General features: G+C 52.8%; 1 protein-coding gene across 1 annotated transcript in view; it reads right to left on the minus strand.

Moving 5' to 3' along the window:
• The window catches only part of COL23A1 (collagen type XXIII alpha 1 chain), a 429,766-nt gene that overhangs the window by 20,038 nt on the left and 392,413 nt on the right, over window positions 1-17,315 (minus strand). Inside the window, exons 6-8 of the mRNA XM_049874491.1 lie at window positions 7,447-7,473; window positions 5,897-5,923; window positions 4,438-4,464 (exon numbers count right to left, since the gene is read on the minus strand). Coding sequence (XP_049730448.1) covers window positions 4,438-4,464; window positions 5,897-5,923; window positions 7,447-7,473 — 81 coding nt within the window. The remainder of the gene's footprint in view (window positions 1-4,437; window positions 4,465-5,896; window positions 5,924-7,446; window positions 7,474-17,315) is intronic.

Raw genomic sequence — 17,315 nt, forward strand, 5'->3', positions numbered from 1 at the left:
GGGCAGGCTTAATGGGCAGGGCTTTGCCACTGGGCCTCTTGTCACTTCTTGGCGGCCACACCAAGGGGCAGGTCTTTATACCCTCGTGTGAGAGGCCAACAGAAACCTTCCCACTCCAAGGAATGAGTCAACTCTTTAGCTCACCACATGCTAGATGTGGGAGAAGGCACATGTGCCCAGCCAGGTCCCATCTTTCTAGAAAGGGGACTACGATTCTCCTGAAAAACCATCCTGGCTGGTCCACTCCTGTACTCTCAGGCGTTTATCCCAGAGAAGTGAAAATCTATGCTCACACAGAAGCCTCTACACGAATGTTCATAACAGCTTTATTTGTAACAGCTAAAAGCTGGAAATGGCCCAGATGTCCTTCAACAGGTGAATGGTTAAGCCAACCGTGCTGCATCCACACTCAGCAATAAAAAGGAGTGAGCTAGTGACGCACATGACAACTTGGACGGATCTCAAGGGAATTATGCTGAGTAAAGAAGCCAGTCTCAAAAAGTTACATGCTCTCCCATGCCATTTACATACCATTCTTGAAAGAACGAGATTACAGAGATGGAGAGCACATTAGTGGTTGCCAGGGCTTAGGGAGTGGGGAGGCAGGGAGATGACTGTGACTGTAGAAGGGGAGCATGAGGGACCTTTGTGATGGAACTGTTGTGTATCTTGACTGTGTGGGTGGTTACACGAATCCACACGTGATAAAATTGCACAGAACTAAACGCACACACGCACTCACATACATACACGAGTGCATGAAAAACTAGTGAAATCAGAATAAGGTTAGTGAACTGTACCAACGCCAATTTCCTGGTTGTGAGATCGTACTACAGTGATACAAGATTTTACCATTGGGGAAACCAGATGAAGAGTACCTGGGGTATTATTTCTTACAATTGCTTGTGAATCTAATAATTATTTGAAAATAAAAAGTACAAAGAAAAAAAAAAGAAGTGGAGGCTCACACAATCTTTGTCATGCAGCCCCAAGACCCCAACTCTCTGACTCATGTTAGTACCAGGTCAGACCTCAGGCAGCCAGAGCCCTCGCCTTGTGGAGGGAAGACCACAGCACGACTGGCCCCTCACTGCTACCCTCGAAGTGCCTGCCCAACACTGGCACAGGTGCAGGAATGGGACCACAGTGCCCACAGTCCCCCCACTTTCTCCTAAGGAAGAAGCTTTTCGTGGGCCAAGCCCCTGCCATTGCCACCTTGAGTGGGTGAGGCCTTCCTGGAGGTTTTCTTATTCAACCTCCATGATGACCCATGGGGTGCTGTTATGCTCCCATTTTACAGCTGGGGTGTCCAGGACTCAGAAAGGGTCATCATTCACCCAGGGAGGAGTCCCCGGTTGGCACAAACAGTGTGCACTCGACTACGAACATAAAGGCTGGTGGTTTGAACCCACTTGCTTGGTAAGGTAGAGGGTCACAGAAAAAGAGGAAGACCCTCAACAAGATGGATTGACACAGTGGCTGCAACAATGGGCTCTAGAATAACAACGATCGTGAGGATGGCGCAGGACCGGACAGTGTTTCATTCTATTGGATGTAAGGTCGCTACGAGTCAGATCCAACTTGATGGCACTTAACAACAACAGTAGTGCCTCGGGAGAAAGGCCTGGTGATCTGCTTCAGTAAAGATTACAGTCAAGAAAACCCTATGGAGCACAGTTCTGCTCTGACGCACATGGGATGCCATGAGTCAGAATCGCCTTGAAGGCCAGGGATCACAGAGCTAGGAAAGGCAGAGCCCTCCTCTGGCCATCAAGGCAAGTGGACGTTTTTAGACACTTTTTAAATCTATGGCCCCTGATATGAAAGAACTCACCTCTCTAGCAAACTGCATCTACAACCGAATGAACTTCTTTTCCCAATTAAAAAACTCAGCTAAAGCTCTAAACCTCTACTATCAGACCTTCTGATTATTTTGAAATGGCCAGAGTCCTGACCAAAAGAAATAAAACGCCAGCCAAAAGGAAAGAAAACTGACAGTTCTTTTGGGTCATGAAGACTTGGGGGTGGGAGTAGGTGTGGATGCTTCTCATTTCATTTAATGGAGTGTCAGGAGTAACTTGAAGACACCCCCACCCTTCACTGCTCCTTTCACAGCCCAGGGGCCCCGGGTTGGGAATGACTGGCCTGGACTGTACTCATTAAGGCAGAAAATGGATGTAGACACTTGGGCAGGTCCTAGGAGAGGTTCTTAGGTTCTTCCCCTCAGTTGTTTGGAAAATGATGCCGGCCACCTGCCTCCTTCTCCCCAGGGACTGGAAGGCTGAGGTCTACCCCGGAGACCCGGGGGTGAGTCAGGGGAACACGGCACACCAGCAGGCCAGGCACACTATGAGGCCAGTCTACCTTCAGGATGCGCAGATTGTACATGTGATGGTCTCTACTTATAAATCCCGGATGGAGCCGTGGAAAAACCGTCTGGTCAGGCAAAGAAGTTTTGTGATGAGAAAGGCAGGAGGGTGAGTTAGAAAGCCACAGATTATTTCTGGAGGCAAAGCCACAAGACCCAGCTCAGGAAAACCAGCTTGGTGTCTGGGTGTGGCCAACTATACTCCACAAAGATGGCCACTATACTATCTCACATCCCACCAGCTCTTCTGCAATGCAGCCTTGCTTCTCTCCATGTGAGCTGGGTTTGCTTCTCCGCCCCTCAAATCTGGGTGGGCCTTGGGACTGAACTGACGGGTAGAATGCAGCACAAGCGATGCTATGTCCACTCTGGCTGGGCAGCTCCTGCCTCTTGGATGCTCTCTCTAGGAGCCTGGCCACTGTGCTGGGAAAAGCCCAAGTGCCAAGGAGAGCCATGTGTGGGCGCTCCCCAGCTGAGCCCCAGCCAACAGCTGGCCAGGTGAGGGCGCCATTATCTTGGATACCAGTGGGCTGACCTTCAGATGACTCCAGCCCTAGGTGCCATCTGTCTGCAGCCACATGAGAGACACCAACCAGCCCATAAGGTCAAGGGAGATCATGATAAATCATTGTTTTAAGTTACTAAACCTTCAAAGGGCTGCTTCACAGGTAACTGGAACATCATGGGACCACAGGAAAGCTACCAATGAAGAGGGAGAGGGGCTTGGGAGGGGGTCTGCTCCCCCATGAAACCTGGGCCTGGGGACTTCTGGTCTATCGAGCAGTGGGCATCCCTGTTGGGAGATGAGCTTCCATATATCCACCAGAAAGAAGGCAAAAATTTTCCTCAGCAGCCATGAAACTCAGTCCAGGTGTCTTTTCTTTGACTTCAGGGAAATCTCACCGGCTTTCTGTGGCCCTAGCACAGAACACCTTTGTCTGTGGGGGCTCAGACAGCCCTGCTGTGATGTAAGCTTGACTGTCCTCATTGCACAGAACTAGGGCTCAGGGAGGGGCCCAGGTTTGTCCCAGGTCACAGAGCCACGAGGTCACAGAGTGGAGCAGACACCCAGCCCAGGTTCTCTGCACTGTAGTCCCACCTTCCTTTGCTCCCCCTCCCCCATTTATAGCATCCTCCTTGGGGCTCAGGCTGTTTCAGACAAGAGCCGCTTAGAGGGGCCCACTCGTTCCAGCCTTGCACCCTCCAAACATGCTCACCCTGGGCTACGCTTTCCACCCACAGTCTTCCTAAAAACTGGGGGAACGTCACTCTCCAACTGTTCTGCAGTGAGTCCCACCTCTCCACCTCTGGGGCTAGGCCTCCCACCGCTCTCCGGGTGGGGCTGTGTGGACATGGTGGGGGCCATGTGTCCAGGTCCACTTAAGCGATCCTCTGCCAGGACCCACAGTGCTGGGCCCACCCTGGGAGCTCCCTCCCACCTGGGATCTTCCACTTTTCGCCAGTCCTCCCTTGAGGAGCCCCCTAGCTCCCAGTGTCAGGGGTTGAGGGCAGTAAGTGGGCTGAGAGGAGACTCAGTCCATTGTTCGGTGCCAGGGGCTCGCTTACATGATTCCAATGAGTCTTCATGACAACTCTTTGGGGTAGTGGCTGTTACCTCATTTCACGGTTGAAGAAACTGAGTCGTGGGGGGAAAGCAACTTGCTCAGGGCCACTTGACTGGCAAGTGGCAGAGTTGAGTGTTGGAATCAGGCCCTCTGACCCCAAAGCCTTCACTCTTCCTGGGGGGCCAGCTGCCTCTCAGGATGGTCAGGCTAATCCACGCCTACTTGTCCACAGAGATCAGTGTGACCAGGACATCCTACCAGAGACCCCTCATCTGTGCGGGGGGTGCAGCCGCAGCCAGACAAAGATGCCTGGGGCTTCCACATGGTGGCCACTTAACTGAAAACAGGCAGCAGGACAGAACCTGGGTGGGAAGCAGGGGTGGCCTCACTCACGGTTTTCTGTGACAAGCTACCGGAAGCTAGGAACCAGAAGAAACTCTAGTACGTGCATTATAACATAAAGCACACCATGTAGGGGGTGAAGGGGCCAAGCTCAGTTCTTACCCGGGGGCCAAAGTCTCCTGGTGAACCCTAGGGACATAAAACAGAGACACATCACCACTATGAGTATTTACTGACATGGACCAAGGATCGACAGTGTTGCGCACACACAGCCTCACTTAGTTCTAACAAAAACAACAGGAAGCCCCTAGCTACACTGTACAATGAGGAAACTGAGGCTCACAGAGGTTAAGTGACCTGCCCAAGGTCACATAGCTAGCAGGTCCAGGGCTTGAAGCCAGGTGTTCTGTTATATGCTACCAGCCCTAGCCATTTGAGACCCCAGACATGGTGGTGCAGAGACAAGCTGCTCCCAACGTGTCCTCTCTGAATCCCTACACCTCAGACCAGTGAGAGATAGTAATGATAATTGTTATTTTAAGCCACAAAGTTTTGGGAGCTGTGTGTTATGCAGCGATAGACACCAAGACGCATTTCTCTCTAGTTTAAAGCCCCTGGCTTCATCGTTTCTATGACTGGGAGCACCAGTCAGGACCAGCAGGAATGTAATCATTACACCACCACCTGCACAATGCTTACCCTCTATGAAGAACACTTAGACCATTCCCTTGTGGAACCTTCCCCATGGCTCTGTGAGGCTGGCTTTAACTTACAGATGGGGAAACTGAGGCCCATGAAGCTGAGATGGTTGCCCGGTTGGTGGGGGAGCTGGAATGCAGACCTGAGACTCTGAACACCAAATCCGGTGTCATTCTCACTGCTCCATCACCTAGACTGTGTGCTGGAACCCTGCCTTACCTACCCAGCCACATCCCAGCGGGCTCCACCACCCACGATTCTCACTATCCTAGTTCCAAATCCCAGGTCGGAGGTGGAGGTGGCCCAGCCCTAGTCTGGAAGTGCCCAGTTGGCCTGCTGCACCAAGCTCAGCTCCAGCCTGTGGAAGCACAGTGCCCCTTCCTCCCCTGGCCCCACTGTGGGACACACAGGTCTCTTCTCTCCTTCTCCCTTCTAGGGCCATCAGCTGTCCCAGCCCTCCAGAGGGCTGCTCATGATATTAAGTGCCAAATGTCACCATGGTCTGCAAAGATCCCAGTGGTAACTCTCTGCCATCTGTTACCCTGAGGGGTGTCCTCCCCACAAAGGATACTATTAGGAGTCATTGGTCAATCATCCAGGCTCTCCTGGTGTTCCCATTTCATTATCAATTAATTACTTTGGAAACTTGTCATTCGGACAAGACTGTTCCTTTGAGTCTTGTTACACTCTGGTGCCAGGATAACTCGGGTTCAACACTCTGGGCACTTTATATTATCAAATGAAGCCTTATAACCATTTTAGGGGGATGGGCATGATTAGCTCTACTTTACAGATGGGAAAACTGAGGCTCTAGGAGGGAGTGTGACTTGCCCAAGGTCACACTCCCGAATCTGGATTTGAAGGCAGTTCCTGGTGTCTTTCATTAGCTGACCATACTTGGACAGACTCTAGCAGCACTTACCTTTTCCCCTTTGGGGCCTGGAAGTCCCTGGAAAAGGAAGGTAGAAAAAACACAGGTGTGAGTAAAGAGGACTGGCTGATTCCCCTGGCAGCTTTCCTGAGGCTTGGAGGGCAGAGGGCCTGGGATGCTAAGCAGAGCTGTGGGCGGCCACACAGAAAGTTACACACAAGCTGGGAGCCCCTTGCAGCCCCAAGGCAGGCCCATACCTCAGCCCTCAGCATGAGTGAGATGGGGGACTTGGGAGTCACTAGCAAGGGAAAGGGGTGTTTTCCCAGTTAGCACAGGTGCTAGTCACTCCTCCCAGAGCATAGCGGCCCCGACACTCCATGCCACCCAGGAGCCCATGAGTCCGTGGATGGGTGGATTGAGATCCTGTCTCGAGATGTGTTCCCTCCACCAGGGCAGCAGCCCCTTGGAGTCTGGTGTGTATTTGTGGAGGGTAGAGTGGCTCCATGCAGAGACTAAGGTGGCTGCAGTCACTCTGACTTAGGGAAACGTGTCTCTCTTAATCCCACCAAGTGACCAGGCTTCCGGGGAAGAAGACCAGGCCCCAAGTTGGGCGTAGGCTGGGGCCGGCCAGCTTATGGCTGGCATGCTGAGTCAGGGACTGACCTGCTTGCTGCCTCCCATCCCTCCCGAACCATCCATCTTCCCTTCAGCCAGTATTTGCTCTTTCATTCATTAAACAACTCATCTGTCCAGATACTCAGTCTTTTCTTTCCTTCCTTTAATAATTCACAGACCATCAGTCAACTCTTCAATCATTTGTCAATTCATTCATTTCTTCATTCACTTGTCTGCCCAATCACCATGGGTTTACCTACCCATTAACTCTCCTTTTCCACACATCCAATTGTCTGTACAATTATTAATTCCATTTGATCATCCATGTCTTTCCATCCATCCACCCGTCTGCCCATTCATCCACCCATCCATCCATCCATTTGTCCATCCATCCTTCTACCCATCCACGTCTAACCATCACCCACTCACCCATTTATCCCCCGTTATATCCATCATCCATCCGTGTATCTATCCATCCATCCATCCACCCATCCATCCACATTCAGTTGTTTACTTAGTTATGTTTATTCCTTCCTGCACATCTTATTCATTCTGCTGAGGGTGTTTATGGGCCACAGGCTCCTGGTGTGTGTTAGGAACTCCCAAGCCCAATGACCACCATCCATATCTTGAGAATGTTCTGAGGGAACATACCTGGGGCCTGCTGGGGTGGGAGGAACTCAGGATTTTTGAAGGATGACTAGATGCCAGGGCCTGTGCTGTCCATAGTCTTCCACAAACCCCATAGGATCCTTCTGAGCAAGGCCCATTTGACAGATGAGAAATCTCAGGCTTGGGAAGTTAAGAGGTCTGACCAAGGCCATACAGTCAGAGGGTGGAACTGGATTTGAACTCAGGTTTGATTCCAGAGTGGCTTCCTTCTGTACTGTAGTGGGGACCCCTTCCCTCTGGCACCACATGGTCCATCCCAGCCCTATAGTGGCTACCCCATCCCAGAACAGCTGAGAACCACCTGTATCACTTACAGGCTTGCCATCCAGACCCAGCGGCCCCTGGAAAGGAGAGAGAGCAAAAGTCACATGTGGAATAACATTTTCTCAACATTTAATGACCTAGATGTATTTGTATTGACAAGAAAACAAGGCCTGGTCTGAGTCAGGGACTGAGTCGGGTGGGGACTTCTGTGTGTTGTTTATTGCCCAGAATCCCCTCTGCTGACAACAGAGCTTCATTCTTCTCTAAAGACCACCTCTCACCTCAACCCACGAGTGTGGGTGTAGCTGACCCACCTGAAGCTCCAGGGTGGGCACATGACCATGTTTCTTCAGCCAGCCAGGTGCCTGAGCCAGGTGCCTGAGTCAGGGATGAGCACGGGTACCCCCCTGAGCCAATGAGTGCTAGGCCTGGGACTCCTACCATGGTGCTTTGGGGGAAAGAGGGTTTTTGTCTCCTCATGGGGCTATGCCTGGAGCTCTGGGGGCTGCTAGGCAGCTTGAGAAAGAGCCAGCAGAGAGGAAAACAGAGCGGAGTCAGAGAGAAAGACAGGGCATATGGGCTGAGTGGGAACTACCCCTGCACTATCCCTCAGTTTGGTGCTAATACACTTTTCTGCCCTAAGCCAGCCTGAGCTGAGCTTCTCCTCCTGGTGACTGGGGGAGTCATGAGGACACAGGCTCCTTCAGTTCCTGGCATTGCTGCAGAAAGGCTTCGAGAAGCCAAGTAACACAAGGACAACTCAGGGACATCTGGGCCTCTGCGGCGTCTGCAGAAGGACAGTGACCACTGCCCAGTGGTTCCCATGAGCACCCCTTCATTTGTCCACCTACCCGCTCATTTCACAAAGCGTTGCCGAGCCCCACATCTGTGTGGGTGGAGAATCCAATGGGGATCCTGCCAACCAAGTCCATCCAGTCCCTACCAACTTCCCTGTTCTCCTCTGACCACCTTCCCCTCAACCTGTATACACCTTACCCCAGACCCCAGGAAACATTCCAGGAAGCCCCCATGTCAGAGCCTTTGAACACCTGACCCACCTGCTGGGCACCCCGTCTGCGTTTGTGCATCTTCAGCACCATTACCTCCTCTTCCATGAAGCCCTCTAGGTTTCCTCACTCCCCAGAGTCAGGCCATCTGTCCCTGTGCCCAGCACACATTCTAACGTTTGTACAAAACACAATGTATTGGAACATGTGGTCCACATGAGTCTCCCCCACTGCACTTAGGAAAAGGGTCTGATGATGTCCCTGCATCTCTGGAGCTTGGGTGGAGCCAGGCACAGAGCCTGAACCTGGTACTGTGTGCTGAGTCAAACCAAGGACACAGAGCCGGGAAGATAACCCGTGTGCAAATACATGTGATGCTGTGTAGAAGGTGGGCTGGCGGCCAGATAAAGGGTCTGCTGGTTCAGAGCAGAGAATGTGCATGTCCAGCTGGGAAAGATTAGAGAGCTGCCTTGAGAAAGTAACCCCTTTTCTGGACATAAAAACTGTGTGTTTGCGGGGGTGGGCATTTCAGGCTGAGGAAAGAGCCTGGAGGGGGGACGTTAAGGAGCCAGCTAGCAGAGGAGCAGCTTAGGCCTCACATCTCTCACCAGCCCCCCAGCCCCCAGGCTCTCCCTCTCAGCCTTCACATGGATGTCCCTGTCACACCCTGTGGCTCCACTGGCCCAGCACTGGAGCCCTTCATGGCCAGGTAAGGCCTGTGCTGTGCAGCCACCCTGTGCTCCTGCCGTTCTTCACGTCCATGCTCTCTGACTTCCGGACATTTGCACGGGGCTGTTCCCTCTGCTTGCAATGGGCTTCCCTGCCTTCTCCACGTGGGGGAAGCCAGTGCACCCCTGTAAACGACAGTCCCTTCCTCCCCTCAGCAACAAGCAGCTGGTCTTTCCTTCCAAGGTCAGGTGGTAAATTGTTGGTGCCCCTGGCTTGACCTCCAGACTGCCCGAGTGGAGGCAGCAAATCTGCCAAGTCCTAAGTTGATATTTGATCAGCTACTCTGTGTGGGGCTCAAGGCCAGGGCCTGGGAATCAGGGTGATTCTGAAAAGTGGTCTCTGAGGGCTTTTGGCCATCAGTGTCATGCCCAGCAGGGGGTCTGGTCAGGCGAAGGCCTGGGGGCAGGTAGGGTCCCCAGGAGAGGGGAAGTGGGGTCATTTCAGTCTTGGGGGTCATCCTCCAAGGTGAGGGCCTCAGTCCTGGACTCCTTTCTCCAGATCCAGCCTGGCCCAATCCCGGATTCACACACCCATGTCCTCCCCTCTCGGCAGCCTACCCCCACAGATTTCAGGCCCTCCTGGGGGCCCCATGCACACTACAGTTTCTCAGATGCCACTCACCCAGCTCCACACTCTCAGATGCCACAAAACACGCAGGTCCAATCCCATTTTGGGTTTCTTCTAGGGCTCTCCCCGCACTCAGTCTTTAATTAGCACAGTGAGCCTGAAAGGAAGGTGCTATCATCCCTATCTTACAGAGGAGTAAACTGAGGCCCGACATGGGGAGGAACTCACCCAGTGCCACGCAGCCAGAACAGGCTCAGGGTTTTACTTCTCTGGGCTCTTTGTACTCTAGCACTGGCCATGGCCTCTGCCTGGATTCTAGTCCAATCTCCCCCCTCGAGTCTGCCCTCCATACACCTCTGTTCAGTGCCCTTCCTGCTTCCCACTGCCCATGAGCCCCCACCACCTCCAGCAGAGTGTTTGTGCCTGCCCTGTGTGCCTAGCCCTGCGTGTGCCCACGAATCCACTGAACTGAGCCAAGAGGTAGTGCAGACTTTACCCCATCCATAAACCTGAACAGATTAAAAATATACATATACTGCAAGCCATGATTACGAAGAGATTAAAGTACAACTTAGAAAGATATAAAGTTCTTTCTCCTTGATGTTTGGGAGGGAGGGAGGAAACACCGGGCCCTGCAGATAAATCACCTGGCAGCATCTGGGAATGAGACTGGCTTCAGGGCCTGGACGGCCTAATGAGTTCAAGGTGCCCGAGCTAAAGGCCAGAACACGAATGAGTACTGGGTCCAGGGACCACAGAAGGAGGAGACTCCCCAGGGCATGCCTACCACTGAGTCCTGGCATATATGTCTGCCCTGGCTGTGCCCTAGGAGCAGGCCCTGCCCACCCCTGCAGAGGACGGAGCTGAGCCAATGGGCTTATCCAAGGGCTGGAATGCCCTGCACTGTGCGGTGCTCAGGAGCAGGGGTGATGGATGGAGGTCTGGGGCACCTGGTGTGGTGCCTCACAGGCCTTGCCTTTCTCCAGGGGTTCCTGGTCACCTATCACCCCCGTTTGGGAGACCCTCCTGGAACAGGTATCTTTGGAGCCTCTCTCACCCTGCGTCTGTGCCAGAGTCACTTGCAGAAAGAGTGCTGGGTCAGACAGACACACTTGCTCTGTGACCCTGGGCCAGCCAGTCAGCCTCTCTGATTCCCGGCATACTCCTCTGTGAAGCAGAGAAATAGTAATTACCTTGTAGGGTTGCAGTGGGGATGAAATGAGACTAGCCCTCAAGTTCAGTAATGGCTCATTTTGTTCCTTCCTCCACATAAGTACAATTTCCCCACCCCCGGGGCCTGGTCCAATCTTTGTTTGTTGAATGAACGAAGCGCTGAAATCACCTGCACCACTGCACACACAATAGATGACGACCTTCTCCCCAGCAGGCCGTTCTTACCCTGGCTTTACTAGTCTTTCCCCTAAACTCTGCCACACCCACTACCTCTACCAGCCCTGGGGATTTGGCAAGTGCTGTTCCACTGTCTCACGGATGCACTGCTGTCCACCAGACTCTTTGCTGGACCCAGCTGTGCTTTCCCCTCTCCCTACCACTGCACAGAGTGCCCTGACCCCACCTGTAGAACTCCTACTCATTCTTCAAGACCCTGCTCAAATGGCCCCTCTTCTGGGAGCCTCTGCAGAGAGGACGTGCATCGAGCCAGCCTGTCTGCCTCAGAGCTGGGCCCCAGCCTCATGAAGAAAAGCCCTGTGACTGTGCTCCTGGAGGCACGGGGAGTGGTCGGAGGAGGCAGGCTCTGGTATCAGACAGATCTGGGACCAAATCCTGGCTTACCCAGGGTTATGGATTGAATTGTGTCCCCCCAAAATATGTGTCAACTTGGTTAGGCCATGAGTCCTAGTATTGTGTGGTTGGCCTCCATTTCGTGATTGATGTAATTTTTCTATGTGTTGTAAACTCTAATCTCTGCCTGTGGTTAAGGAAGCAAGACTGGGTTATGTTAAAGAGGATTAGGGTGGGATGTAACACCCTTCTCAGGTCACATCCCTGATCCAAAGTTAAGGGAGTTTTCCTGGGGTGTGGCCTGAACCACCTTTTATTTTACAAGAGATAAAAGGAAAGGGAAGCGAGCAGAGATGGAGGACCTCACACCACCAAGAAAGCAGCGCCGGGAGCAGGGCATGTCCTTTGGACCCGAGGTTCCTGCACAGAGAAGCTCCTAGTCCAGGGGAAGATTGATGACAAGGACCTTCCTCTGGAGCCAACAGAGAAAGCCTTCTCTTGGAGCTGAAGCCCTGAGTTTGGACTTCTAGCCTACTTGACTCTGAGAAAATAAATCTCTCTTTGTTAAAGCCATCCACTTGTGGTATTTCTGTTATAGCAGCACTAGGTGACTGAGACACCCAGGTACTGGCTGGCGACCCTGGGCCCGCTGAGGCTTCTCTGGTTCCTGATCTGTATCAGGGAGGTGGGCCTCCTGGCCTCGCTGACCTTGGTGTGTGGGCTTGGGGGGTTTTCTTGAAAGGGTGCGATGTGAGCTGGGAGAAAAGCATAAACCGCCCAGGGGCAGACAGCACAGAGCAAGCCTCCGTCCCTCCCCTCCCAGCCTCTCTCCCAGGAGGCCACCAGGAGTACCGGCTTCTGCTCTGTCCCTCAGGAAGCAGTCCCTGCCTACAGAAGCACATACGGAGGCCCCCCTCCCTTTCTTATTTTTAAAACTCTGCGTGGGCTGAACAAAGTGCATCTGTGGGTCCATCAGCCTTCGGGTTGCAGGAGAGTCTGGTCCTCAGCCCCGAAGGCACTTCACAGTCAGCCCTTCTCCCCCTGGGTGCCAGGAACAGCCCTGCCCCACGGGTTAGAATCTGGTATCACCCCCAGCCCTTCCCTGGACTGTCACCTGTGGCCTCTCCTTCACACTCCCCGGACAGCTTCCTAAAGTGCAAATTGGAATGTGTTGCTCCTGTGTGGAGCCCCACTCCTGAATGAAGCTGCCCAGACCTCCCAGCCTGGTGCCCACAGCCCCATCCCAGGACCGTTGCACCCCACCTCGCCGATCTCCACGGAGCGCAGTCCTGCAGTGGCTGCTCCTGGGGCGGGCTGCCCTGCTCCACTGCTAGGTCCCAGCCCAGTTCCGGGGTGTTGGCAGGGTTGACATTCAAGTACTAGGCACCCCGCTTCTCTAGAAGTATCCACTGTGGAAGGAAGCCAAGATATTCCCACGGCTTCAGCCCCAGAGGGGGAAACGCAGCACTGAAAGTGTTCCAAAGGCCAGATTTTGGCTGCCTCTTCCCGAGAGTGACCCCAGCCAGCACGACGCTGCCGTCTGCCGCCGACTCCGGGATCTCGCCTCCAGTGGGTCATTTCTGGGACAGCGTTGGTCCCCGAGGCCTCTTTCTGGTGTGTGAAGATCTCTATCACTGGCAGAAAGCCAATTTCCCTATGAAGCTGTTGTCAGTTGCTGTCAGATTGGCTCTGACATGGAGACGCTGTGCACAACAGTGAGAAACCTGGCTGCCAGGTCCTGGGCCATCTTCACGACTGTTGCTATGTTTGAGCCCACAGTTGGGGCTATTGTGTCAGTCCATCTCGTTGAGGGATTCCCTCATTTTTACCAACCATGATGTCCTTTTCTAGAGATTGGTCTTTCCTGATGACGCGTCCAAAGTAAGTGAGCTGAAGTTTCACCATCCTTGCTTCCTAAGGAGCATTTCCGTTGTATTTTTTTGAAGACTTTTTTTTTTTTTTTAGTTCTTCTGGCAGTCTACAGTATAGCCAATATTCTCTACCAACATAACAATTCAAATGCATCAATTCTTCTTCTGTCTTTTTGGAATCACAGAGCACTTGGCTCTCAGGACTTCAAGTTTTAAAAAGGGAGAATGACGGTTATAGTTTCCAAAGGATGGGAGAAGGCACAGTACGAACTGTGTTCTTGGGAATGTTCATGGCTGGGCTGAAGGCAAAATCATCTCCACTCCCCCGGGAAGCCCAAGCCCAGAGCCATGTGTGGTTGGATCTGAGGTGATCTGGACCCCACGGACAGCACAGATATCTGCAGGCAGAGAATGCGGGGGCCTGGCTTTCAGAATGGAGCAACCCACAGCTGTGGCCTTGGGTTTGGAGGTGGCTCTGGACCCACCTAGGCAGGAATACCATCCCCAGGTCCCTGAGTTCTCTGTCTGGGTAAATGGCTGACTTTGGAGAGGACAAATGAGAAGTCTCCTAGGTAACAGGTGGTCACTGGAATCACTAAGAAAAGCCTCAGAGGGGATGAAGCAGCCAGACAGGCTGCTTGAGTAGCACCATGAGTCTAACCTCCACTCCCTGTCCACTGGGCTGGTGGACCCTGGGCTGTTAACAGGGTCTGCCCCCAGCTAACCCACATACTACATTCTCTAACTGGGGTTCCATGGAACACTGTCCTGTAGGGTGTTAACAGGTTTGCCTGGGGAAAGGAATTACAGGGTCAAGTAAGTTGAGAAACACTGAGTTAAGCTATGTGAACTGGGTTTCTGTTCTGCGGGCCTTGTCAGAGCCTTCATTATGCTCTGTGAGTCTCTAAGACAGTGCCATTGCCCAGGGTCATTTGACCACACAGCTCAAGGCCTGGCTAACTTTTTAGCAAAGCAACTGTCGTAGTTTCCTGTGGCTGCCCTAACAAAGCACCACAAATTGGGTGGCTGAAAACAACAGGAATTTATTGTCCCACAGTTCTGGAGGCTAGAAGTCCAAATCAGGGTGTCTCTGAAGGTTCTAGGGAAGAAATCTTTCTTTGTCTCTCCCAGCTTCTAGGTCTCAGGATATCCTTGGCTTATAGACGCACCACTCCAGTCTCTGCTTCTGTTTTCACATGGCCGTCTTCCTCTGCATCTGTGCACCTCTCTGTGTCTCTTCTCCTTTTAAAGGATTAGGACTTACCCTTCTCCATTATGACTTCATGCTAACTTAACCAATCACATCTTCAAAGTCCCTATTTCCAAACAAAGTCACATTCACAGGTTCCGGTAGTTAGGACTTCAACCTATCTTTTTGTGGGACATAATTCAACCCATGGAGCCCTGGTGGCATAGTAGTTAAGAGCTTGGCTGCTAACCAAAAGGTCGGCAGTTTGAATTCACCAGGCACTCCTTGGAAACCCTACGGGGCCGTTCTACTCTGTCCTATAGGGTCGCTATGAGTCGGAATCGACTTGATGGTAATGGCTTTTTTTTTTTTTAGATTTTAATTCAACCCATAATAGTACCCGAGGTACAGGCTAAGTGACTGGTCTACAAACCAAGCATTTCCTTGGGTGGGTGGAAAGGCTCAGCCTGGGTGCTCCTGAGAGGTGGAGGAACAACTCAGGGCAGAGCAGGGGCTGGTCTGAAGGAAGTCAAGAACAAGCGTGGGTGGTGTGGTGAGGCTGGACAGGGCAGGGTCGGGCCCAGGCTGTGTGCCCAAGCCCAAGCCCAAGCCCAAGCCAAGAACGAGGCAGTTCTGAGAAGAAGGGGCGTGGGGGGAAGAGAAGCGGGGCCACCTGTGGGGCAGAGCTGCAGGGGCTCTCTCCCGTTAAGGCAGCCCTCCCCTACCCCAGGAGTCCCTGGGTGGTAGTTGAAGGTTTGAGTCTACCTGGAGGCACCCAAAAGAAAGGCTTGGTGATCAACTTCCAAAAAATCAGCACTCGAAAACTCTACGGAGCACAGTTGTACTCCGACACACGTGGGTCGTCATGAGCTGGAATTGATGCCACGACAACTGGTATTGGTTTTCTGTGTCCCAGGCAATGGTTTGCTGACCACAGTCACCTCGTGCTCCTCTCCCTGCATCTATTATGAAGAAAGGGAAGGAGAGTGGCTCAGAGCAGGTTTCCCAGCAGGCCACAGAGTAAAGGGTAGGGCTTGGGCATTGTAGTTCTGGTTCAAATCCCTTCTCCGAGCCTCAGTTTCCTCGTCTACAGAATGGGGAGAACAGTCCACCCCTCCCAGGGTGCTCCTGAGGATCAGCTGTCCCGGCACAGGGTCTGCAGGCGCGCAATACTGCTCTTCTCGCGCTGCCTGATCAAAGCCGGGGAATCCACCAGAGGCTTTCAACGCCTTCTGCCCTCGGAGAAATGCAACAGCTGTTTACAAGCCTTGGTTCTGCATTAAATCACTCTTTTCCCCCTCGGAGCTCAGCCAACTCTAGGACGTTTCTGGATGCACCAGAAGAAAACAAAGCCCTTGGCTGCATCTGAGCAGCAGACTAGGCAGGCAGCTGCCCTGGGGACACGGCATGGGCAGAGCCCCAGCTCTGCTTCTAGGGCCTGTGTGCTGGTTCAGGCTCTTGCTTGATATCCCAGAGCCTCAGTTTCCCCATCTGTAAAACAAAGATCATGCTGTTCTCTTCTCAAATGACAGTTCAAGAAGGAATCTAGGCCAGGCCCCTTTGTTTCCTCTTCCAGCCCAATCCAAGACACAGGCAGCCGCATTGGTGGAATTGAGGTCTGCTCTGGCCCTGGGGCTGGGCAGCCCCGGGGAGTGACCTTTAAGTGACCTTCGGAGTGGTCGGGTGTGTCCACCACTGACATCTCTTACCTTCATGTGTTTGCACACATCCTCAGCCACCTCTTGGGGATATCTTCTAAGCAGGGTTCTGCACATCTTTTGAGAAATATTAACAAGTGTGGCCAAAAAAGGGAGGTTTCTTGGTGAAATCAGTTTGGGACACGGATTATGCTGGATTCAGGCCTGGAGATGTTCGATGCTGTTGTTGTTAGCTGCTGTTGAGTCGGCCCCACTCAGTGGGATGAAACGCTGCCCAGTCCTGTGCCATCCCCGTGACTGGTTGTGGACTGGACTGTTGCGATCCATGGAGTTTTCACTGGCTGATTTTTGGAAGCAGACCACCAGGCCTTTCTTCCTCATCCATCTTAGTCTGGAAGCTCCCCTGAAACCTGTTCAGCATCATAGCAGCACACAAGCCCCCACTGATGTGCATGTGACTGCACGAGGTGCCTTGGCTGGGAATCGAACCCAGATGTCCTGCGTGGAAGGTGAGAATTCTACCAGTGAACAAATCAATGTGCACCATCAAACTGAAGAAGTTGTGCTGTCCCGTGTACTGCGTGCCAGGACAATGTCCTGGGGGACCAGGTTTGTTCCTCTCTTTGGGGTGTGGGTCTGCTCCTCACTGACTGGGTCTCAGTCTCTTCTGGCCCCCAGTGAGCTCAGGTATCTGTTGAACTGCACGAAATCAATATGCTGGCTGTGTTTGGATACAGACAGGAGCAAATGCGCAAACCTGCCAGAGACGAGTGACTGTCTTGCTTCCCGGTTGTAATTTATGCTGACGGCTCCTGTTGGGGAATGGACCTTCAAAATGCATCAGGATGAGGCCCCTGCATGAGGGGCTAACCTGGAGTATCAGCCCAGGGCCCAGTAATCATCCCACAGATGGTGGCAATTCATCAAATTGCCAGGATGCGAGGTTCTGAGGTCCCAGCTCGGGAAGTTCGCATTCCTGCATGAAGGCTCCTGGAGCCCCTGGCTCAGCCTAATCAGGGCTGTCCAGTGGGCCAGGGGTGGGTGGGCAGCCCCCTCAGGGCGGGTCAGTACCATCTGGTTCTGATTTCTCAGACCAGGCCGTTTACTCACACATGGGCCCCAGCAAGATTGTCCGGGGCTTAGTAATCCCCCAAA

This window comes from Elephas maximus, chromosome 2 (assembly GCF_024166365.1).
Source record: "Elephas maximus indicus isolate mEleMax1 chromosome 2, mEleMax1 primary haplotype, whole genome shotgun sequence".
Classification (NCBI taxonomy): Eukaryota; Metazoa; Chordata; class Mammalia; order Proboscidea; family Elephantidae; genus Elephas; species Elephas maximus.